The 26,814-nt window shown below is 39.3% G+C and overlaps 1 protein-coding gene across 1 annotated transcript in view; it reads right to left on the bottom strand.

Moving 5' to 3' along the window:
- The window catches only part of grik4 (glutamate receptor, ionotropic, kainate 4), a 327,233-nt gene that overhangs the window by 148,896 nt on the left and 151,523 nt on the right, over positions 1-26,814 (bottom strand). Inside the window, exon 5 of the mRNA XM_028573124.1 lies at positions 18,670-18,803. Coding sequence (XP_028428925.1) covers positions 18,670-18,751 — 82 coding nt within the window. The 5' untranslated portion in view covers positions 18,752-18,803. The remainder of the gene's footprint in view (positions 1-18,669; positions 18,804-26,814) is intronic.

Here is a 26,814-nt window from a genome sequence, read left to right as displayed (position 1 = left end):
TGATACTTAGCCACTCAAGAGAAGTGGCCAGAAATTATGTTATGGTAAAAAAAAAAAAAGGTAAGCAGAGCTGTAGATTGACATATACTGTATAATATGCCAAAAATGGCTTGTGAGAGGAGAAAGATGTTCTCTATATAGTAGACAGATTTGAAGCATACAGCCGTGGACAATCTCTGGTGAATCAAAAGTTTTAAAGGGAATGAGGATGGCATACCGGACCGTTCTCTTGTTATCCATTATTATGTATCTGTGACAGCCTTTGATGTGACGGTCTGGGGAAATTGACAGACATACAGCTACTCCAATGGATTGAGAGCACCCGAGGGGGTCGAAGCTCATCCTGTCACTTTAGGGCAATGCTACAGTTATAATTCACCACATGAAAAGGACGTTAGCAACCTTGCTCTCAATCACTCATCTCTCTCCCTATGGGTCTGCCTCATTCTGTTCCTCTTCATTTCTTTCTCCTACTCGTACACAATGGCATGTAGTCATATGCTCACACTGAGTGATGGCCACTGCACATAAAGCATAGACTTTTTTTTATCATCATTGCAACAGGGCAGGAAGGGACACTGCTAAAGTCATGGACTCTGCGAGTATCCATCACCCGTAGAGGCAAAACCAAAGCTCATATGTACTGGATATCCCCTGATACTAGCTCACAGTAATATTTCTCTTCCCCTCTCCCTTGCACTGCTTTGCCTTTTGCACGTTCAAGGAGACAAAATAAAAACAGTTTGCTTCAAAGCCAAGTGATGAAGCGCAAGTTCTGGGATGAAAACGGGACATATATTGTTCACATTTTAAGATGTTCTGATGAAAGATCTGGAAGAGGCCAGGGTCACACATGAAAAAACAAAAAGAAAACATTACACATTAGTATTTTTGCATAGCTTGAATGAAAAATAGCTCATCAACATGCAGTGATTTAATCAGCTGAAATCCAAACCAAAGTATAACAAGAATCAAATGAGAAATACAAAAATGAGGGGGAACGGTAGCATGATTTAAGGTTTGATTTAAAATCTATATTTAGCATTAAGAAGTATCAGTTGGATTGGATTAAGCAAGATATGAGAGAAAGATACTGGTGAGGCTGCGTTTATCTCTACATTGACGGTGTGAGAAATTCAAACTGGGCTTCAGGGAAACTGGGCTCCCAAGAGATATAAAGTACTTTTGAAAAGACTACAAAGATAAGAAGCAGAAAGGGAACATGGAGATGTATAGAGAAAAGGCATGGAGAGATGTCCAGAGGGAGGAAGCGCACGACAAGTCATTTATGAAAGTTGGGGTGTTGGGCAGGATGTATCTGAGGGCATCCAAAGTTACCATAGCCTAGCCTAATAAAGCTCCAGGGATAACAAGCGTGAACTCTGTGTGTGTCGTCATCATCCTCGCACTGCCACTGCTGTAGCTCCAGGGATCTCATGCCCTCTGCTTCTACAGCCACAGTACCCTATCTGCTGTTTCTCTCTCTCCCTTACTGTTTTTACTATCTGGTGCTTCAACTGAGGGCCACTTGTGCCTTATTATACCTGCACCGAAACAGCACATGGGACCCAGATGGCTAGATGGGGCCTAAAACGCCACCACAACAGCTCTCGGTTGCTCACACTCACATACAGACACACAGCTACATAAATGAGGCTTGAATGTTGAGTAGGTGTGCGAAGTTATCATGCAGGCACGGGCTACAGAGGTTTCCCTAATGAACGGAGTAGGAGGGTTAACAATGTAACTGGGAGGCCTCAAGGGCTCTGTGGGGGTAAACACTGTATGCTTAAGCCTGATGATGAAAAAATAATGGTTGTGAGAGTGTGTGTCAATGTGCACCTCTGCTTCAGTGTATGTGAGTAAGAAACAGGAAGGACAATATGCTTTTGTTGTTGCTGTTGTAATAGGACCAGTGGATGGCATATCCACATGGGACTCCCTACTATAGTGTGTATGCAGCTGATAAGGTGAGGACAGGACAGGACACAGGTGAGCGGGAGTGGACGTTAATCCACGGCGCTTCCGTACAGGACTGCACTCTGTGTAATCTGAGGTAAGGAGATAGAAATACAAGAGGAACAATCATCCACTGACCCTGCACAGTCAGGGAGCCGGTAATGGAGACTGGAGAGGCAAAAGAGGAAAGGAGGAAGGCCACGCAAACACACACGCTAACACGCACTGACACCCGGAGACCTGTCAATTGATTCAGTGCAGAGCGAGGTAATAACACAGTTGGCTGCACAGTGAAAATAGCCCACCTGTCTGTACACAGTTAATAGACTGCCACACTGCCCTAGAGTCCCAGTCGTATGTGTGTGTGTTTAATTGTGCCTGTGCTTATCTTATCCACAGTGTCCATGATGTCCTGTCATTGGATTTGTCATTTCTCCACTACCTGTACCCAAATCCATCTGATCCTCTGCAGCTTACTAGTTAGTCCGAGCTCAAAGTACGTTGCAATGGTTCATTCAAAATCTGCAGATTTATTTAATGCGTCTATGCCTCCGTCCCATTGTCAGTGTCCATATGGTTTTATTGTAAAATGCATGGCCTACAAGACTGAAAAGTAATAGTTCTCTTTCTTTGAGTCTACTTTCACAAGTTTTTTTTAACACGCATATTCTGTGGATGTAATGTGTGCTTTGGTGTCACACTAAGCTACTGCTTTCGGTAAAATTAATCAGATGTGAAAACAGATTTTGTAAACTGACTCACTGTTTTGAATAAGAAAACAATAAGCCCATGAAAGCACTTCTGCACTTCTGTGTGTCAGCTGAAAATATCCTGAATTAAAGTATTGAAACTGAAAACACAATCACACAACTTGAGTACTGCACACTGTGGTCAACATCAGACCGATTTTTTATATCTATCCCACATTTTTTTTATTTTGTCTTTCCCTTGTTTTTTTTAATCCATTGTACTTGTCTCTCAGGCAATGAGAAAATATTATCAACATATTATATTTTGTGTCATGTATCCTCACTTCTAGTTCTGCTTAAAAGAAGAAGAAAAAATTCTTCATGTTTCCTTTGTTCTTGCTATATTTAATGCTGAGGCTGTTTTGCGTAAAACCAATCCCCACTCCTTTTTATCAGTTCCCCTTTTATTATATCTCCATCTTTCCTTTTCAACTCTTATTTCAACTTCAGTTTTAAATGAGATTTCATTTAATTTTAGTCATTTTCTTAGTCTGTTTACGATTTTTCTTGTTTAATTTTTATGTACATGATGAACAAACAAAACTGAATGTTGTCACTAGGCAACCATCTCAGAAGCATGATCAACTGGGGACCATTGATACAACATGGAGACAAAAGATGGTTTGTTGAGAAGAAAAGATTATGTTGCCTTAAACCACACAGTTTGTTTCTGAAATCTCCCTATCATCATCCTTTATGACTGAATTATGTCCCTCCATCTCATTGATCAATTTCACCTGCGTGAGTTGACTCTATATACCACAATGTGAAATACACAACATGTTTTCTGTGACCATATCATAACTGGTAAGGTATGCTGTTACAAACCAACCTGGAGCTGGGAACAAGCCAACTAAACGTCCCTCCCAGGGTTAGTTAGCCATTAATCAAGCAGCCATCCCTTGCCTCCCGGAGAAGGGCCTGGTAAATTAACCATTAACACATGGCAATGAATTTCAAATAAAACAGCAGGCAATGCCACAGATGTACACACATATACTAAGATGGATGAAGGCATGTGTGCAGGTGAGTGCACACATACACACAGGTAGGAGCACAACACACATTAGGCATCTGTGTTGCCAGAGGTGGTGCTCAAGGCAAGGGTGGCAGCTGCCAATGGCTGTGCCAATCGATTGTAATGGCAGAGGGCCTGGCAACAGCTGAGGAGGGGGGCTCTGAGGTCTCGCCAAACTCTTCACTGTGAGCCATGATCAAAGACGTGGCATAATTGACTGGGACTGGCAGAATGGGGTGTCAAGGGAGGAGTGTGTAAATCTGCCATGGGAGAGGGGTCTCCATATGTGCACGTATGTGTGTGTATGTGTGTGTGTGTGTGTGTGTGTGTGTGTGTGTGTGTGTGTGTGTGTGTGTGTGTGTGTGTGTGTAGATAATTTGCTCATGTGGGTATAAAATGGATGGATGAGATAAGAAAGGAATTTGACACCAGGGCACAGGAACCAAATCAGTGTGCAAATTCACCAACTGGTTATATGGGAGGTTGCTACATTAACAGACTACTAGGACTGCAAGGTATAAATCTTTACTACATTTTTTTGGTAAATGTAAAAGCCAACAGTATTTTTCAAAAAAATATTAATTTCCTGTTACTAACAAAAAACAAATGGTCCCAATACTCAAATACCACACTATTGATTGTATGCCTATCAGATGTGCAAGCTACCAAATAAGGGCGCTCACACAACAAGCTTAACCAAATGTTGTAAATCACCAAACCAGAGGTTAGTGATGCTCCCTTTTCAACATTACTAATACATTAAACATGATGCCTCAGTAGACTGTTTTGCTTGTTGTTTTGTGTAATGTTGTTGGGCCAACTCCCCTTTCTTAAGCCCTGAGCGAGCCTGAAGCTACTGTAATACATTTTGAAAATGGCCTTGCCATTTCAATAATTGAATGCACCCTGTATTTCTTAAATATGAAGCCTTGATTTTTTAAGGCTGTTGACTAAGATACTGGGGCTGTTTTAAAAACTGTTGTAATTTAGGTTTTTGCTCAACCTCAAGAAGGTATCTTTATTTTGTTACGTTTATCTTTTTAAAACATAAAATATTTTTTCTTCCAATTATGTGTTTGTTCTGTCTATTCATTTTTTTCAAAGTATGGTATTTAAGTTAGACATTTTAGTTTGTGAAAACACTACCAGCACATATTGGACATTGGCCTAAAAAGAAAAAAAAGAAAAGAATTTCCCAGTTGCACCATCTTACAGCCCTCAGTGACTGAAGTGAGGCAGAGAGAACAGAAGAGAGAAAAAAAAACATCTGTGATATGTCAATGAAACTGCCTGGCCATAGAACCGGGCTATATCTCATCAATGCTCTAATCTCAACCATTACTGGAGTTATTCTGTAGTAATAGAGCAAATCCCATACAAACAGTATGGGATCCTAACCTAAGCCCATTAGCTTCAACATAGCAGCCACACATGCTTCTCTGCCTGTAAGAAAGACTTGCTTCTCTTGTACTGCAAGGACAATGTGTACATGTGCTCCAAATGTGTGTGTGTGTGTGTGTGTGTGTGTGTGTGTGTGTGAGTGAGTGAGTGAGAGAGAGAGAGAGAGTGAGAGTGAGAGAGAGAGTGTGTGAAGCTTCTTATCAGAAATTAATTGGACAGGGACAGTTTCCCTGTAATATCAGCCATTTGTGACCTTCTTTGCCCCCTATACATGTATACTAACAGTGCTGGAAGAAGGACAGAAAAAGCTATGGTCTTGGCTGTCTGGTGTGTGAGAGTGTTAGTGTATGTGCCTGCATTTATGTATAAACCTGCCAGCCACTGAACCTTCAAAACCTGCCACCTGCAAAGCATGATGGACAGTCATGAGAGATTTAAAGAAGTCCATGACATTGTCTTCTAATTTATGACCATTTCGATCAAATCATCACCATCATCACACACAATCATCCTGCAATTCTGTCACAATCCTCCCTCAACATTACTACCTGCAGTATTAAGTGCTTTCATTACTTCCAGTTTTATAGATGCCATTACTGAAGGTACAGTAAAAAACAACAACTTTGCTTTGTACTTATTGTAGGTGACTAGGACAAAACTATGACATTTTAAAGGTAACTTTAATGGAGCTCGGTTCTCCATTAAAAAACACTTAATACCAGTAATAGCTCCTCCCTAGTTATCACTGATGGGACATTTCTTTCTTTTCTTTTGTTCGTTTCTAAATAAGAAATAAGAACACACTTTTTTTTATGTTGGTGACATTATATGAAAATGAATTTGTACCATTGTAGTTTCTTGGATGCCAGGCCATAAATAATAATACAGAGATGAGGTTCTGCTTTGAAAAAACAACAACAACGTTGTGGTCAAGAGATGTAGATGCCATCTCAACATACAGATTTTTATCAATGCATCAGAGTAACAAGCAGTTAAATGAGCGGACATCAGAAAAGTTGAACTTTACTGCCAGCAGTTAAAAATATCCAGATAGAGACATCCTGAAAGAGAGGAAAATGCCAGCACCTGTTGATGTTTAAGTACTGTATACATACTGTATATGCATGCTCATGTTGTTGGCATTGATCTTGTGTTGTTCTGCCCTAATCAAAACCCAGTCAACAAAAGCTGTTTTCCCCTGCTTGCTGCCAGTAGATAATAGCTCTCCACAGGAGGAAAGGCAGAGCATTTTCAGCATTTATAGCTATTTTTTCATGAATCAATGCATAAGCGCAAGCACTGGCACAAGATTGTGGAGCTTGCATGGTTGGCTGTGGCAACACATATTTAGCTATTTTGAGGCTAAATGTGTCAGCACAGCAGTGGCGCACACATGCTGCAGGTGTAAAATGGTTTTACAGGGGGAATAAATTACAATAAGTGTTTGGCTGGCATCAATCATGACTAATCAAATCATCTTGACTAATTCCCTTTAAAAGCTCTCCACAATGCAATGACTGTAATGGACAAGGAGAGTCAAGATCCGCTGCACAAAAACAGCTCCTTCTGAAGAGGAAATTTATGTAATTGTCTGGGAGATGTAGCATTGTAAGGCGCAAATGTGGGATAAATAAAAAAACAGTTGAAAACCTTCCATACTTACCTTACTCTGTGCAGGGCAAAGTATTAAGTGCTTGTTGTTATTGTAGATTACACACCCAGCGTGCAGCAGAAACAGAACTATAGCTTACTGGTGTAGGTAGGTGTTTTATCATGCAGGATTTAAAAAAAAAAAAAAACATAAGGATCTGCTATTGGATTTTGAATTTGACAGGGAGTCAAAATAAAAAATACATGACCCCTCACCCCCCTCCCCCCATTTACACATGCATTATGCATAGAGATATGTCAGAGCTAGTTGGCTGCCTCAGAGGATGTCGCCCTGAGCAGTCGGGTGTCCGTTGCCTTGATCAAGGACAACATGGCAGGAGGCGAAAGAGAACCAATGGTTGCCATAATCTTAGATTACGGCTGACTGAGGCAAAAACAATAAATTCAATTGAATCAATGTTAAGTTACAAGCAATGCTTTAGAATCACATTCGTAATGCATTATAAATGTCATATTGTTTGACACTTTAAAGAATAGACTTTTCAAGCCTGTCTTAAAGTGATAGTTAGCTGCCAATTTATTTGATGAGGACACAAGCCACAGTCCTCAGTAGTGTCAGTTAGACAAGTCAAGTAAGTATCTTCCAAAGTCTTTTTAGTACAATATTCTTTGTTTTACTATCTCTCCACCACTGCTGAGCATGACATCATAGACTGGGGAATCACAAAGAGGGGATTCTGTTATAAATTTGATGAACTCATATTGCTCAAGCCTCATATTAACCTTAGGTAAACTTTGGAATGTATTTTTGCAGGGAACGAGGACTCTAGATTTTGTCCTCCATCTCTACCATTGAAAGTACATTAGGAAGTCATGTTGTAATGGCTAGTATGAACAGGAGGAATAATTACAGCGAGCAAAAACTGTGTAAATGTAAAGAGGGGCATGTGAGAATTGCTTTACAACAATCTTGAAAAAATGATAAAGATAAAGAGCCCCTATAATACTCCTTTTTAGCATCATATTTGAACTTTTGGGATCTCTTAGAATAGCTTTACATGCTTTGATGTTTAAAAAAACATAGCAGCAGCACCTCCACCTGAAACAGTCTGTCCGAGCTCTTGGCCTCCTTCCTAAAAAGCCCAATCTGCTCTGATTGGTCAGCTGGCCCACTCTGTTGCGATTGGTCAACCAAATTCAAACAAGCCACTGGGCGGGCTGTGCTTGCTCAGGTAGCACCAATGGGCAGCACATTTGAAATACTGGGCTGGCTTTCATAATCAATGACATCATTAATTGAGGAATTTCAAACAGGAATGTGGGTGAGCCGTTTTCAGGCAGTTAAGAAAAATTACATACACAAAAAACTATAAGACACACTAAAAGACTGGGAAAAAAAAAATTATAGGGGCTCTTTAAGGCTTAGACAACATGAATAAGAGGATATCATTAGCAAAGTAGTAGATACAACTTACAAATTATACATTCATAAGAGGTAGGCTAGCAGTATATAAAAGAGAGCTTGCTATAGTTTTACCATAATCCAGAGGGTTACAGATACTGTATAGGCTGGTATCAAGGTTTAATCACAGATACATCCATGTGCCATGTGGTTCAGATTGAACAAGGTTACATCTTTGTTTAGACATTACACTATGTAAATTGTGACACACCACACATTCAGCACATCAGTGACACGGTTTTCACCATAACCTAACTTCCATTATAGTGCTATTGTAAATCATTGCATTTAATTGTTAACATATCCTATCATATTGACTGTGCTTGTATAACTGATCCAGTACGAAATTGGTATTGCAGCTTCAACATACCTCACACTGGTTATGTTTAAGTATGCAAATGCAATGCAATTTAAGCGTGCAATGGAAGTTAATGCTCTTGTGTACATTCCATATCACATTACTCCAACCATTCAGTGTAAAGAATTCCTCGGCAACCAAACAAAAATGTTTAATGGCTAATCCACAGGCTATAGTGTAATATAAATAATGTGACATCTCCACACCAGCATTTACCTCATTCTACAGTATTCAAACCTCAGCCATGACTCTGCTGTTCAACTCTGCTCTACAATGCCCTGGTTATGACCTTCATTCTACACCACCATGGGACTATTAATGTTCATGCGCTCATTTTATATGAACTAAGCTCATGCCTTCCATCTCAGCATGTAGCAAGCTCCATTACACATCCTCAAACATCATCCCACAGCTTGTAATTAGTTTGTTAATAATTTAAGTTAAATGTTTTCATGTTTTGTGTGTAGCTGAGGATAGGGAACCATTTTCTATGAGTGCATATATAGTATGTGCACATGCACATGTTTACATAGACTTTTTACATAGATTTATTTAAATGTGTCTTTATAAATCCCAGTGACGATAAATTAATTCAGGAGAATATTTTTTGTGTGTTGGGGTGTGTGATTGAAACTAAGTATACACACACTCTACATGCCTGTGCAGTGACTTTATCAGATTTACTGAATAATTTATGTGGTAAGCTTAGGAGCAAAGCAGTGTGCATAATTGCATAACATCACTCCTATCTGCCATTCCTGTCATTAACTAAACGATTGGTCCCAGCACCTGCTCTGGTAATTAAAACCTTAGAGATTAATCAGAAATTCTCCCCCTTCAGTGGACGCCTGAGGTTGAGATTTGTCTGTGCATGTGCATGAGCTTTATTCGACCTAAAAAATCCTGAGCAAACATTTACAAATTGGGTGACTGACTTCTGAGGAAACATATCCTGTAACAAAGGGCATTGTTGCCTCCAGGCACACACACACAAACACCGTTATGTAATTAACTCCCTTTTCCTCATCACATTTGCTGGCATCTGAGTGAAACAGAGAGAACTGGGCAGTTGGCTCTAACAGGTGGTCACCTAAAAAGGGATTCAGCTCAGATGTGGCCTGTAGCTTCAGGTCTGTGAGTACACATGTCTGAGTGTCATTAACCTAATGGCTCGCACAGCATATGGCTGAATAATTAAAAGCAGTGTGAATAATAATAAATTCTCCTCACATGGTTCCTCAGTTGGACATCAGTCTCTGCTTTAGCCTCAGTTCATACAGAATGTGAGAATGTTTCACTTGAGAGAAATTAAGGCTACTTCCCTCAGTTATTCACTCTCCCTCAATCCCAACATGCCATCGTCCCTGTTCTTCCAGTAACAGTGAGTTAAATGAGTTCATAACTGCCAACTCAAGTCAAGAGTGTATGAGGGCTAAATAAACCTGACTGGAGGCAAGGGCACAATGATTCAGCCATGGTGGTCCTGGCAGTCAGCCTTAATAAGTCACTGCGAGTGTGCATGGGGTTGAACTGAGGGAATTGACAGTGTGGTGCTGCTGACTTGTGGGTATTAGCTCAGCAGGACTAATTATGCTATAAAACTCTACCTGTGGGCTTAAATTTCACCGATCCACCCTTCCGTGACTGGACACACATACAGTACAGGGCATGAGTGTGTGGACACATACATGAACAAACACGGGTGCACACACTAGCCCAGTATACCTAGAAATTGTGTTCGTAATGATGATTCTGCAGTACATGTTGCATGTCCAAAGCCAATTGTAGTAGATGAGCATGTGGCACGTCTGACTTTCATGCCAGACACCAACGTTTGAAACAATGAGTGCTTTTTTAAAACACCACCGTTACTAGTGTTTTACTTGCCTAAGCTTTACTAAACCTTGACCATACCGTAGCTGCCATGCACCAATATTGTCGGAATAAATCATTTTGAAAAACTGCAGTAAAAGTCTTTGATGAAATGTGATCAAGTGTTTTGCTAAAAATTGAGTCTGAGCGAAATAACACAAAATCCCAAATCACAGAACCAGGTCTATTGTGATATTTTGTGTGTGATGTATGGCTACAGGTATTTGTGCTTCTGGGTAGCACACACAAATACATATATATGAGGACGTCCACTGTGGCTACACCTCAAAGACAGAAAGTTAGTGCATGCAGTTCTACTGTATTTACTTTAACAAGGCGTATCTCCAGTGAGAATCACTACATCATACACAGTGTGTTTTGCCTCCCTTACATCCATCTCATGACAAACTGCATCCCACCCTGACTAACAGCTCCAGTGATGCCAGGCGTTGGAGCCTGGGTAAAGATGGTACAGGCTCAGCCTCTGCTGCTGAGACAATGGCGCCAATTGAATTAAGACCACCAAGAATCCTCTATCGTGTGGAAAAGGGAGCAAGGAGGCAAAGAAAGATTTGTCTGACTTTTTCTGTGTAGCCTGTCTGGTTGCTGTTCCCTCGGTACTCAGGGGTGCTCTGTAAGTGTTGTTTTAGAGTAATGTAAGGAAAAATGAAAATTTAGTGTTTAACAAATCTCAGGCTGGATCTCTGATGGTGTGTGTTTGTGAATACAGCAGCAGGTTGCATACAGTGTAAGCCTTTTTTAATTTAGTTATAATACAAATCTGAAGTTTTATCTTAAGTTAGAATGTCAGTATGAGCTCTCTTAATTAGGTGTCAAACTTGATTGGACATTATTTACATAAATCAGTTGATTGTCAGCTGATGAAATGATATAGGTGTCCTGCCTGAACTAAGGCAAACTTAATTAAGTAAATAATTGATCAACATGCTGTTATTTGTCAGATCTGAAACATTGACTATCAAAAAGTCCAGCTGTTTTTTTTAAAAGGGCTGTGATCATACTGTGTTGTTAGAATTGTTGACTTATCTGCTTATTTAAAAATAAAATCACTTAACTATTTCCTGTTGTCTGGATATGACAAAATAGACCTGAACCATAAATCATACACTACGTTCTAATGTTGAAAGTATCATTTGACATTTAGTATAAAAGAAATCAATGTACTAATTCATTTTATACTAAAACAAATTATATATAAATATATAGATAAGTGTATCAATGAATATCAATGAAATGGTGCCACTGAAACACTACTGTACCACCAATTCTACATAATACACAAAACTTTACAAAAAACAACTTTTTAGTTTATATTAGCTTTCCAAGCCTGTGCAGAAGCCATCACACCAGCTTCTATATTTTGACAGCTGTTGGGCATTTTTATTATATGCAAAAACCACAAAGCCATATGATTATTGGAACATTTCCAGACTTTTTAGATAAATTGAAAAGTCTGCTACAAGCTACTCAAATCTGTAACCTTTGACTCAGCATTGGTTTTTATTGGTTTTTGCAGACATGGTGTGTGTGTGTGTGTGTGTGTGTGTGTGTGCGTGCGTGCGTGCGTGCGTGCGTGCGTGCGTGCGTGCGTGCGTGCGTGCGTGCGTGCGTGCGCTGTTCATGATTTTGTTTTCAGGGACTGCAGATAAAAATGATCTTACTCTAGTGTAATACAATAAATGTTAACATCAATGTTAAATATTGTACATACAACGCACTTACGAAATACAATACATGAAAATGTCATACAAAAACAAAAGCATATAGTATGCTCAGGTTACTTTTTGCTGTGGTTTAACAGTGGCATACAGCAGTAAAGGTAACATTATTTTATCATTGTGTTAGAAGAGATTTAACAACCTAAACAGTCAACACAAGAACAGGAATGGTCAGTGTTTTTTACTGAAGTGCTTAAAGTTGATGGAGCAGGCACATGAGAGATGGGACCCTCTGATGTGAAGCAGGATCTACTCCACCATATCTATGGTCACAAGTTTTGGGAATGACTGCAATAAAAAGATTATCGATACAAAAGGCCCAATTAATATGATATAAAACTCACTATACTGCATGTGGCAAGCAATTTGGGATGATTGCAGGATGAAACTATTGTGTCTTTGCTTTGAAAGGAGCAAGCTGATGACGTCGAGACATCTTTTAAGGACGGCCCTGGGCACCTGACAGGCTAAAACAATTAATGAATACATGGGCAAAGAAAACCAACAAACATAGACATCCTAGTTTTCGAGTTGTTCCTCAGGGCCCAATAATAAGAAATGTGACTCTTCATGAAATGTCAGTGGCACTAAAAAAAATCAGTTTTTTAATACATTCCCCTGCCGCCCTTTGCATAACTCATTCCAAGTAAATGGTTGTATATTGATAATGCATACATGTCGTGAAATTAGATTCAATGGTAATCAATGAAAAAAATATTCATAAAGTGGAATAACAGGCACACAGTAAAACCAGACAATGATTGATCCATATATGAATATTTAACAACTTAGAAATATATATAAATATATTTTGATTTAACATTTTATCTTTAATGTGTATGCGGCATGTGTCTGATCGTCTTATGTCCTGGAGTAGAGCTTTTGAGCATTTGCTGTTGGTCAGGTGAATTTATTTGTTATTCAAATGTTTTTTTCCAAAGGTTGCTACGACCCGGACAGCATTTGCTTTTCTACAGGATACATTTTGAAGCCACATAAAAAACATGTAAAGTACATTTGATTAGTCTATTTAAGGGCATTGTGATGCAATGTATAATACCATAAGATTTTGGGTCCATTATAAACATGGAGATGTTGAGTGTAGCTACAGATTTGTGTGTAGCAACAGATTTCCACAACAATCAATATTAATCCTTACTCTCTGGTTAAAGAGAGACTCCACATGCTCTAAAAAATAAATCCTAAGCCTGTTCTCTTGCAGTATCACAGACAGCACATTTAAGGTGAGGGAAAGGATATCAGCTGAGGAAATTTCACAGCACTTCAGTGAGCAGACACCCAGTGGGTGCCAACAGCTAAATTTAGTGTTGGTCTCATAGGAGGAGGCCTTCCCTGTGGTGAAGGAAACATTATGTGGGCATTAGAGAGATATGAGAATGGCTGTCTAAATGTATTAACAGTAGACACATCATCTGTCTGTCAAAAGCAACACTAAATAATACAGTGTATTGAGACTCACTTAATTGGAATCTCTTAAAGGGGTGATAGAATGCAAAACTGATTTTACCCTAGTCATAGTTGAATAATGACAGTTTGGAGGGTAAATAGGACATACATAGAACCTCAAAATCCCATTGACACCCCTTTCCTCTGCAAATCTCACAATTTCAAACTGCCTCTGAAAACGGGCGAATCTGAACAAAGCTAAAAGTTGACGTCAACTTCTCAAATCCTCCTCATTTGGCTCAACCTTCTATCTTTGTAACCTTTACATAGGCCACTAACTGATCTGAGGTCAGGTACTCTTCTAAATCTAGGTAGTGCAGATCCTGTTATTCCATTACAAAATTCACTTCTGAGACTTTTTTATGCGAGAAATCAACTCAACAAGCTCAAATATGGGCCGTTTTATGAAAATTGATGGCTCAGTCAGTGTCGGATTTCACAAGCTCCACAATCTGCCGGGACAGGTGGCGGCTGCTGGCTGGGTTTGCTGCCTTCCCTGTCGGCCTCTCCCCCTTCACAGACCCGCTGAGCTGGAGCTCTGTCAGGCTCTCACACACGAGCGGCGCAGTGTACTTTAGAAAAGAAGAAAGTTTGGAGGTTTTGCAAGGATATTGAAAATGAACCACGATCGTAAATGCAGTGTTGCAGACTGTACAACGGAATAGCCTACTGGCCCAGAGAAAAGGGTTTAGAACGAGTATATCAGACGAGAGGGAGTTGTGGATCTAACACAGCGCTGCAGAGGCACTGGCAGAAGACACGCTTGCAGGGGTTCACTCTCCTCTCCCCGCGCTTACTAGCTACAAGGTGAGTTAATTCTTTGGTGGAGGGTTTTTTTATGTCGCAAGAGTAACGTTAGAACAACACTAGTTATAATTAAAGTGTTGAAACTTCCTATTTTTGTCTTGGCTGTTTTAGCGCTGGCTCTTGCCTGGGCATGTCTGGGCATGTAACAGACAGTGTGCCTGTGTTTGTGTGTGTGCGCTGCGCAGCGGTGTGCGTGTGTGTCTGTGTTTGTGTGTGTGCGCAGGGCAGCAGTGTGCGTGTGTGTGTGTGTATCTGAAATATGTGACCTGCTGTCACGTCTCTAATGTGTGTGTATTGGGATTCGCTCAACCAATCAGCGTGCATCTCTAATGTGTGTGTATTGGGATTCGCTCAACCAATCAGCGCGCAGCTCATCTAAATATTCATGAGCATACCATATTTGGAAGAAAATCTGTCTTTCCAAATAGAGCCAAAACACTGGGATGCATAAGGGCCAAAAAAAAATATCACCTGGGCCATTTTCAGCCCAACCAATGTTACATACCCCATTAGGAGACCTTAAGGAACAGTGTGTATGTAATCATTCTATCACCCCTTTAATATTAAGCAGCAGTTAATTGTGCTAAGAAAATGAAAAACATTTTTAAAAAGTGATCACTGCACACCATTATGTGCTGCTCCTACTACTTATCTTATTAAGTATATTTCAATAGGTATCATAAGATGGAAAAGTAATCCATCTCCTATGAAACGTCCTACTGCCTTTGATTTACGAATAGTAGATAATTGGCTTTTTATATTCTGATATTGAACTAGACAGAGGAAGTGTGTGTGTGTGTGTGTGTGTGTGTGTGTGTGTGTGTGTGTGTGTGTGTGTGTGTGTGTGTGTGTGCGTGTGTGTGAGAGAGAGTGGTGTTTATAAAGTGCAGGCTCTGCAGTGTAAGACAAAGTTGGCAGTGTTGATGAATGAAGCTCTAATGAAGGACCATGTGGTTCTCCTGACTATTTTCCTAGATTTTCCCTCCCTGTATTAACAAAGACAGACAGATCAGCTCATAGCAGTGATGTATCTGTGTGGAAGAGGATTTCTCCAAGTTAGCATAAGCAGCGGCTTATTGGCTGGATGAAATTAGACGGCAGATGCTCTTCCACTCAACTAATGGGGGAATACCACTCACAAAAACAAGCTGCACCATATGTGGGTGAACAAGGATTTTCATGTAATGCAGTATCTATTCTTGTTTAAATGCTTTATCCATGTAGCACCACGTCTGAATAAATAAGAGGTCTTCTCAACAGAAAGTTATTTCATTTTGTTAATGGGTTTGGCCTAATATACTGTATTGAACATTTTATGTGTTAATGTCTTTGATCTAATCTATCAAATTATGCTTTTTATAATTAGTCAAAGCTTTATTTGTCTGTGTGGTATTTCTTATTACAAAGCAATACTGAAGCAAATTCAATTATTTATACTCTCTCAGGTCAAGATCACTGTAATTAATATTTTCATTACTCTGCAACAACTGCCAACAACATTGCAAATTATAGACAGTTAAAAAAAAATACTTGAAAGTCACCTCTTTTTTTTTTTTTACCAATCAGAGGGTCTACCAGGCATGTAGACATGCCATACATGCCAACTAATTTGCAAACAAAAGTCCATTTTATTCCCCAGTTTGCCAACAACACAGCTGAGACAAAGCTAAGTTCCTCAGTTCACCTACACTGAGCTTGCTGCTGGCTGCTGGATGGTCCTGGCGGGGAGAGTGGCAGGGGCGGGAGGTTGTTTTTGGCCCTGATACATTCAGAGAAGGCCAGACAGTGACATTATGCCAGCCAGGCAGGACTCGAGGGACAGCCATGTTAAATACCATCTCATGGAGCGCAAATGGCATGGAGTTTGTTGTGGTGTTTGGGGGTATGTGTATGTTTGCGTGCATTGGTGTGCTTTGAAATTTATGTGTGGCTGTGTTTTTCTGCCTTGTGCATACACACACACAAATACATAGGCAGAGGACACACACACACACACACACACACACACACACACACACACACACACACACACACACACACACACTGATAGTACGCTGGCAACGAGACTGGTGCTGTGCACAGATGACATTAGAAGAAAAGGAAAAACAGGCCAAAAGCCTAATTATCCATCAACGATGCAACATGACTGAGATAAACATAAACCACCATTGCTGCTGAGGTGTTTTTGTATTAACAGGTGGAGGGTAAAAGAGAATGCAGAGAGAAAGCAGAGGCATGGGGCTGATACTCATTTGTACAACAATATTCACAAACAAGGAATGATTTGTTCTTGGTCTTGTTGATAGAGTGAACCTTGAGGTTGTGTTGTTTTAAAAATACAGAACATTGTTTGGGGGCATCATATGCAAAACCACCAAAAAAGATTCTGCAAACCTAAGCTGTGTTGTGGCACGGAGCAGACAAGAAAGTGATACAAACATATCTTGTTCAAAAATAAGAGATGTTGATACTGTTCAAAGATGACAGTTAAACTGACTCCATTTTGTCAAGGCTCAAAATACTGGAAGGATAAAAAAAGACTTACTTCTCTCTCACACAATAGGAGAAGTAAAGCAAAGAGGGAAAGATCAAAAAGAGGCTGCATTAAAGTTCCAATATGCGTTTCTAAACCTGATTTACACGATTAGTTTTCAATACTTTTAGCCTTAAAGTAACCACACGGGGATTCATATTCTGATTTTGTGGTATTACCTTCCACCCTTCTCCCCTGACAACAAATCTCACTCTCAGCTGTTCCTCAAAGTTGACAACCATGCTATAAATAAAGTGAGCCGTTCAGCGACCACGATGGGAGCATAGTCTGCGAGCTGTAGCATCAATCTCTATCTTTACCTCTACTTCCCATTTGTTTCTAGTATATATACACACACACACACACACACACACACACAAACACACACACACACATACTTTTCTACCTAAGACAAGGGATCTAGAGACCTGCTGACTGTAAGAGAATAATAACAAGTAGGAATAACTCCCATTGGTTACCAACAGACTGGCAGGTTATGAGACTTTTGAACCATGCCCTCTCAGATGCAATGTCTAGTCAGTTTCAACCGTGGTCCACCGATCTGCCACAATTTCCAGAAGCAGAATATCACTGTGGTTTCTGCTCAACTTCCTGCTATTGTGTCAAACTGTTCAAGCTGCTGGTGTAACGACACCATGATTTAGCCAGAAATTACAAACACTAAACATATTTTTTGCTATTTAAAAATGGTCCAGCCCTGATTTTCAACTTCAAATCATGATCTATGCTATAATGCGTCAGTGAAATGTCGACTTAGTTCCAGCTGACATTCACAACAGTGGGGAAAGCAGCCATTTTTAGCATATGGGTTTAAGCAAATATTAAGGCTAAAATGAGGGTTTTATAAGGGTCAGGTTAAGATAATGATAGGGTTTGGGTTCTGGGTTCCTAATCAGATTTTGTTGCACTGGCCTATGGACATGGACTCTGAGTATGGTTCAGGAGTTTCAGTTAAAAAAGTGGTTAGTAATGAGGTTAGACTAAGATGATGGTTATAGTTACATATTCCATAGCAAACAGACTAGTTACACTTGGATTCCACAACTAGTGAAATATATATTAATATATATTATAAGTTTGAAAAAAAAGTATTATATTTGTGCTATGAATGTCTATGGTGTATTGTGGTATAGCCCAGAATGATTAAACTCTTCTCTACACAGATACTGCATGGCGTTCTCTCTGCAACACTACTTAGAAGAAATGTGATTTTTCTTTTTTTTTCTTTTGTCTACGCTGGGTCTAGTGTATTTTAGAGCCAATTAGGACTGTTTCAAATCCACCCATTTTTAGCGAGTTGATACATCAAGCCATGTGTAACTGGGGAAACATGGGTATTTCTCAACAATTTTGATTGAATTTCTTCAGCCAACTTTCCCATTAGAGACTGTGAAGATAGACAGTGCTATCAATTTGAACTAAAATTTCAACAGCTATCTGATCTAAACTCAAGCTAGATAATTACAATTTGAAATTCATTCATTCAGAGATTTTTCATTTAATGTGGAGAAGAAAATCATTTTATGCATGCACTAAATAAATATCCTGTAAGTGGGAGTTGTAATTTCTCTGAACGAATAAAAAAAGACTTCCAGGGTCAACATGCGTCTGTAGCATTTTTTTCAACTGCTACTAGATTTTACAATATTGCAGTTTAGTCGTACACATTTACCTATTCTGAAGGAGAGCGGGCCACCAGAGGTGCTTCTCACCCACATGGCTAAGAAGAGCAGAAGCGCCCAGGCTGTGAGCATCTTCTATGACTCCTCATGGGTCCTGCCCCGGGGGTGCCCCTGTCACAGCCACCTGGAAAATATACAAAGCAGAGCACACCATTTATACATCAACCAACATCAAGAGGGACACCCAAAAGCCAAAGCTATACAGCAGACGGTTAAACCTGCATTATTATCTATTAAACTACCCAGCAGTATATAAAGTTATCAAAATTAGCTCCACCTATATATTTCTGAAATGGGCTATTCTGCATTAAGAGTATTTTTGCTTTTGGTATTTTTAGATTATTTTTTGGGCATTGTAGGCTTTTATTTATACAGGACAGCTGAAGAAAGGAGAGAGAGAGGGGGAATGTCATGCAGCAAAAGGGCCACAGGTCGGAGTCAAACCTGCGGCCGCTGCAGAGGAGAAAACCTCTATATATGGGCACCTGCGCTACCAGCTGAGCTACCCAGGTGCACATGCTTTTGGTTATTTAATTATGTTATGTCTGCTAATACTTGATGCTATGATGCTAATACTTCTGTACTTTTTCTTAAGATTATAAATACAGGACTTTTACTTGCAACATATTATTTTTCCACTGTGTTATTGCTACTTTTACTTAAGTAAAGTACTTCTTCCACCACTGCTTAAGGGCACCACAGCATTGGTCATATGGGATTGGCAAGCATTGTTCTTTCACTTCATCTACCCAGATTTTTGCTGGCATCACAGGGATCGTTGTCCTAGTGTGTATATCGAATAAAAATAAAATTCTTTCAAGCATTTAGCACATGCACTTCTCCCAACCTTTTAACCTGTAATGTCTTTCTCATTGCTAGGGCTCAGGCAGGCTATGACAACCTGTCATATGTGTCAGTCAGTTATGTATGAAAAAGGCTGTTTTTGGCTCGGTTTGCTACGTTCATACGCTGAAGCATGGTGTCCTCTGTGCCCTGTTTTTCCATGTACTTCTCTTCTTTTTGAGTTATTCCCTCTCAGTATCTGCTCTTCTGTTATAGGTTAGTGAGTGATGTTGATGTGTCATGTTTTAGTTTTGCATTTTTTATTCTACTCTATGTCACCTGTTTCATTGTTTCTATCTGAGTAAATCAATGTGACAGCAGCTTCTCATTGAAAAAGGCGGAAAATTGCATAAAGTATATATTTTCTTTTTTTTATAGTAAGAGTGGTTGACCAATAGGGGGAAACAGACTTGATAGTGGTCCAAATGGGCCCAAGGCAGTAGGGCAACTGTTATGGTTGAGCTCTGTTTCTAAATTTAACACTGGTATCAGATCATGCGCTTTGCTCTTCATGTCACTATTTTCAAGAAGGCATCCAAGGATTAAAATGCAAAAAAATGATAAGGAATTGCGTGTCATTTTTTATCAGTTTAAGTAAAAAAAGGTTTGTGCAATTACAGTACAATGTCACAGATCTAACACTTCTGGATTTTGTTTAATTTATATTGCATCAAATGATGCGTGGTTCAGTCTTTTGAATGTGTTGATTGGACACCATAAATACTAAGAAAAATCACAGCACACCATCATTTATTTCACAACACGACTCATGAGTGGGTAAACAGTAAAACATTTAGCCTAGTCATGGTGTTTTTAGTCCCATTTTGACTGATCACGATTATTCTTAGATGCTTGATAAATAAAATAAAAAAGTTCTATTCTCTTTTCATTAAGGTAAGGCTTTGCTATATTTAGTCTTTATTAAAGCTAGCGAAGGAGTGGGTGGTTCTGGTAAGCAGACAGAGAGGACAGTGTCTTCTGTGTTGTCAGTGTTTATGTTGCAGAGAATAGACCGCTTTTTAAAGAAGTTGAGAGAGGTCGTTGACTACAGGTCATTGCAACCAGAGTGACAGTAATGCACTGGGAGGAAACTGGAACTGTATTAGGACATTACCTTGGACAGGACAAACAAAGAGTCTCTTTAGACTCATCCTTCCAAATATAGTGAGCCAATTTGATTTGTTAGATGCTTGGAGGACAAAGCATCCAAATGTACAGACAGTACACCTGTGAAGATGGAAGACAGCAAGATTAGCACAGCCAGACTCAATAGACTAGGGCTTCTATTTTTGTACTGGCACAAAGCCAGCAGAGGTGCAATTGTAGCCACAATATCATTTTATTAAGGAGGCCATCCACTCAACTGTTCTGTGCTTGTACCTGCTTGGTTATTTTGGAAATTCTGAAGTAGTGGTTTCTGAGGAATTGTTGTTTTGTTTAATTTAATTATGGCCTTAGAGGTTTTAGTTTATCCCTTCTGACTTGTATCCAATGTACTATAACACAGTTTTTCTCAGCAGCAGATTGGTAACACAGATGACATCATACGCTTTTCAGAAAACCCATTATGTTTTGATGTAAGGTATTGCGCCACATACAACATGGCCATGCGTCTTTCTGTGTCACTTGAATCGCTTGTCTGTCAGGGCAAAATATATCAGTCAGTCAAGTCCATTAATGGTAGAATCCATGGACCAAATACTTAATTAGAGAATAGATCTACGGCTACAATAGCATCCTGTAGTCCCAGATAATGTCTGCTGTGACAAATAGTTTCTTTGGAAGGTATATTTTTAAGCCTTTTGGTTCACAACTACCAATTTAGATCCGAAGTTCTAGAGGAGGGAGGACTCTGCCCTTTCTAAGCAACTCCCAGGAAAGTGTCTGTAGGTAAGTGTGAAACCATATGAGCCAGTGGCAACAGTGCGAGTCTATGATTATCATTCTATAATGTCTGTAACACTCCTTACACACTGAAAAGATCCCCACAGGCTTTACTGAACTTATTTAACGAAAAGGAATCAAATAAAAGCATATTGATTTTTAGTATTACAGATTTATATTTGGCCGTTTTATTCTGGCATTGGAAATTATTTCAGGATTAATGGCCCACCCTTGCAAAATATAATCAAATCCCCAAGTCCAGCAATGTGAATACCTTGTGAAATAAGAGTTTACTTCAATGTCATACCGTTTATTTAGTGGGTAACATTTGGTGGCTCACTGGCTGTGATAGGCAATAAGGCAGATCCTTTGGGTACTTAGACTACCTTACTGAGTTATTGCTCAGGAGAGCCCTGGGGAACAGTTGGATCCGACTGTCAACACATCAAGATCATTTCACAGACCTTTCCTAAGAAAACTATGCAAATAAAAGCTGTCAAAAGTCTTCCCTCGAGGTTCTCAGAATAGGAGAAAAACAGCAGCAAATGAGAGGCCTGTTCCGAAATTAATTGAGTACTGAAAATTCCTTGCAGCTTGTATCGTTATGCACACAGGGGGATTACTCTGCTTTATTGTTCAATTAGCCTGACTCCAGGGCAGCATGTTTAAAACAATGTAAACTGCTCTCATATAACTAACAACTGATAGCCCAGAGTGCATGTTTTAGTACAGCAGCACAGGAAAGATTAAACTAGAACGGAGAATTTCTTGAGACAAGCTTGATTCCCAACAGACACAACTGCATCATCATCTCTGAGATAGTAGTTGAAAGCTTTACCACCTCTACAAACACACCATTTCTTTTACTTTAATTGGAAGTGAAAAAAAAAAACATACACAAAGCTGTTTCGATACCTTTGAAAAAAAACTAAAAACTATGGCACATCAATGTCAATGGTAGCTCAGATACTAAATGTAGCAGCAGCCTCCACAGGCTAAATCACCATTGAGTAGATGCAAAAGCCTTGGCAGGCTTTAGATTGGTAGTCAATGCAATCTGTAACACTAATGGCTCTTCAGTGAGATCAGCTCATTCATGTTAACAGTTTAACACAAATTCCAAGACACTTAATACAGGGGTAGAATTAAGATTTAGTAGGATGATTGCCCTCCTTTTTCCAAAACTCCTTAGTTTATTATATCAATTTGAGTTCAGCTTCTGATCTCAGACACACTATCTATCTATCTACTACTGTATTGCTACTTTACTTTAGCAGAACAGCTAAATGCATACTGCCCCTTTAAAACATGCAGTGGATTATGTTTGGGTGTCAAACAATCTATGATTCCAAAACTGAAAAAACACAAATACACAAGTGGTGCAAAGAGTGTGAAGTGAGGGCATTCAGGAATAAGGTGATAAATTGCAAAGTATCTTGGTATCGCAGGCATAGATATTACTATAGATGTATAGAGTTTACACGTACCAACTATGTGTGCTGCAAACAAACGGAGCGCCAACTCACGGAGCGTATTGTATTTATTTACTGTTTTATTTTCTGACATTATAACCTTTGTTTACTGAACTTTCGGTTACACTTTACTTGAAGGTATCTACATAAGAGGGACATGACACGGTCATGAACGTATCATAAACATTATAAAACAAGTCATAAACTTTTATGTTATGTTTATGGGTTAGGGTTCATGTGTCATGACTGTGTCATGACAGTGTCATGTGCTCATGACAGTGTCATGACACTCTTACGTAGATACCTTCAAGTAAAGTGTTACCGCACTTTCCTCTGTATTGTACGGATATGTGGACACAACTTAATCTGAGTGTCCAGAGGTCTCATTTATAAAACTGTGCATAGGATCCTTACTATAAGTGTACGTGCGCCCAAAAGCCCAAATTGGCGTACGCCGAAAAAATGTCAGATTTATAAAACCGTGTGTACGCACACCTGTAAGCAATGTTCCCTTTATAAATCACAGATTGACTACAAGCGTGCGTACGTGGATCAGCCTCTTATCCCGCCCTGTACATGCCAATTTTTAACCATAAATAGTCAATGTAAAGCACCTCGTGAATGCTGATCAGTATGTTAATGACCCTGGCAGTTGTTCTTTCGTTACACCGAATCATGCCGAATCATGACGACTGGCGGAGAAAAACAAACAAAAAAACTCTCAGACGCTCGGGAATTGCTGCCAAATTGAATTATAATATCGGCACAGTTGTCGCACAGTGTAGGGAAACCGCATATAGACTACCATTATTAATAAAATCTTCCAAAACAGCAGGCATTACGGTACTCAGGGACAGCCTCGATATACCAGACGTATATAATAAGATTTAACAGAACTATATATATATATATATATATATATATATATATATATATATATATATCCAAACAAGCCTTAGTGATGAAGTTGAAGATTATATATAATATTTATTTAAAAAAAGACTTAGCTGTCTGAAATTTCCCTCTGGAAACAGAGTGGCGAGGACCTGTATTTGGACTGGGATGGCACGGTTCCGGCGCCTTGCCCTCTCTACTGGACCCAATTCAGTACATAGATCCAAGAGCGCAGCTATATTACTATTACAGCTATATTAGCAAATTTAAATCTGCATATTAGCCAGTCATCGTCATGGTCCCTGAAGTCTCTTTCTCTCCTGATTCTTCCATTCCAGTCCTCCTGCAGGGCCAGCAGTGCCATCATGCAGCATTACGCACGGGTTCACCGCAGTATTTTGTGATTGTTAACACCTTGCTAAAATCACAGCATCAACTAGTGGTATCCCCCACCCCGAGATACAATTTGAAGACGAAATAAAGTGAAATAGGCAAACACACTTTTCTTCATGCAGGTTTTGTTATGAACAGTATTAAAGTTTGGACTGATAATGAGGACATTAAGTGTAACGACTGCGCAAGAGCTTAACGGCTGTATTTGACATTGACTTTGACATTTGATGATATATGCACAGTTTTAAAGACATATATTTAGTTATTTACACTGTGTTCTGGCATTATCTAATGCTAGGGTAATTTGATGTTATCCTGTATTCCATGCAGTCGGCCATCCCCTCCTCCTGCGCTCCGTAGCGGACAATGTGACGGCTTGATTTAAGATTTGAGTTGGAGGTGTTTATGGAACAATTATCACTCAGTACAAGCGCAAATAACACTGCTGGATTTAATAGTCATGATATGGTGTGAAGAAACGTGCGTGAGGCATTAATACTTTAACATATTAAGAGTAATTGTTATTCCCACATGTACTTTCTGCAGTCTGACTTCAGTTCACCACCTCACCATCTGCGTCGCCAGTTCCTATTTTGTCTTCAAAATGTGCGTACGCATGGGTCAGCGTCTGCATGGAGGACCGCACATTCTCCCGTCAAGTTTGTTTTTTATAAATCACAACCTTTGCGTGGGAAGTGGCGTACGCACATTTTCAGCCCCGTTTTGTGCGTACGCCACATTTATAAATGAAACCCCAGATCTCCTCCGCTCTCTCACTCTTTAATCTCTCACTCTCTTAACTCCCTTCCTTCATGCCTGAGGTCCAAACACCAATTTACTTGGCCATTTTATTTATTTTCTTGAGGGCAGGTTTGGTTCTTCATACATTATCTGTCTGGCACATTTGTAAAACTAAATGTTAAATGCTATATTTGGATTGGCCAGTGCTGCAGTATTTATCGTTTTAGTTGGCATGAATAGGTAGACAGGCAGGCAATCATACTGTATAGAGTTGTACCCATTGCATTTTCAGTATAAGCCTCCCCTGAATACTGAGTAGGCGGAGATTGTGAAATAAAATGTCGGCTATTGTAACTCTTATTTTGTTTTTTCTTTTGCTCACAGAAAAGCCAGCGCAGGCTGAGATGGGTGTGATGAAATCAGAGAAAAGCAGACTGCAGTGCAATCATAGGTGTTCTGAACACGGTTTTTAAAACAGTGAGTAGGTTTTAGACAGTGAGAAGGTTTTATATATACTAAGCCGCCCCCCGCCAATTTGCACTAATCTACCCCACCCACTCTTCTATTTATTTATTAACAGATGTACATACTGTAATTACACCTATCATAGCCATATTCTACTGCTCTTCATACTATTCATCCTGCACATACACTTATTCTTACTACTCTCATAATGTTACCACACTGCACATAGCTGTACATACTGTACATATCTGTCTATATGGTTCATTCAGTATATCCATATTTATTCTGTTTTTCTTATAATATATTCTGTTAATACACTGCACATATCTATATTATTCTTACTACTAGTATAATATCACTGCTACTACATTGCACATATCTGTACATGTTGTTCATACATTGTTCATATTAAATAGCCATATTTATTCTGCTCTTATAACTGCAATATATTTCTTTTCCTGCCTATGCACCACCTGTCTATACTTGTACATCGCATTGCACTTTCTGCTTTTCGCTGTCTTTGTACTTGTACACTGCACAATGACAATAAAGTTGAATCTAATCTAATATACAGTATAACACAGACAATATATTGTAATTTATTTATTCTGAAGGAGTCGCTGACTTTAAAGATTTTATTTTACTTCAAGAAAACATGTGGTGTCTAAGAACTGAGCGAATGAAGACAATATATCTGAAGCGGTGTTGTTCATATCTACTGTGGAAGATAGTATTTAATAGAAATGTGATAATGTTGATCCAAGTTGCTTACTTACAGATCCAACATGTGTAAGTAAGCAACTGTTTAGCCATTGCCACAGTTTGTTTTTATATTTTGTATTCCCTCTAGGAGCAAAAACTCAATAATTACAGCTTTAAAGAACTCACAATACTCAAAACATGTAATTAGTTGCAGCGAGAGACAAAATACATCTTTAAAATGAATGTTCCAGTGCAGCCTGTGTCATAAATAAAGAACTGGAACAATATGCAAAAGACTGAGATAAATAGGTTAGAAATGGTAATAATTATGTGGGAATAATGTGGGGGATTGGTTGAATTTGCTTTCATTCTTCCAGCTGAAAAACTGGAAAATATTGCAAGGACTGATAAGGAGGTTCTTGGTTTGGAATAAAACAACAATTCTTCCTTGTGACAAAATATTAATATGCCTTCCTCCACTGGCTGGTCCAATGCTTGTTCAATAGAATCACAGCAATTTGCTTGCGTGCGCACACAGACACACAATCCATTTTTTGGTTAAATCCCATTTTTATAAAAGCCACAGGATGACACCGGCAGTCTTGCAGCACAGACTGTTGTTAAGTATCAGTGTCATAGTTGACAAATGACCTTTACAGCGTGTGGAGGAAAACAGATACTCTGAAACAATACAACCATTTTTCCTCAATCTTGTTGTCAAATCTCAACCCACTGCTCCCT

The sequence above is a fragment of the Perca flavescens genome, chromosome 3 (assembly GCF_004354835.1).
Source record: "Perca flavescens isolate YP-PL-M2 chromosome 3, PFLA_1.0, whole genome shotgun sequence".
Taxonomy (NCBI): Eukaryota; Metazoa; Chordata; class Actinopteri; order Perciformes; family Percidae; genus Perca; species Perca flavescens.
The sequence above is the reverse complement of the archived record's forward strand: the minus strand, read 5'-3'. Positions and strand labels throughout refer to the sequence as shown.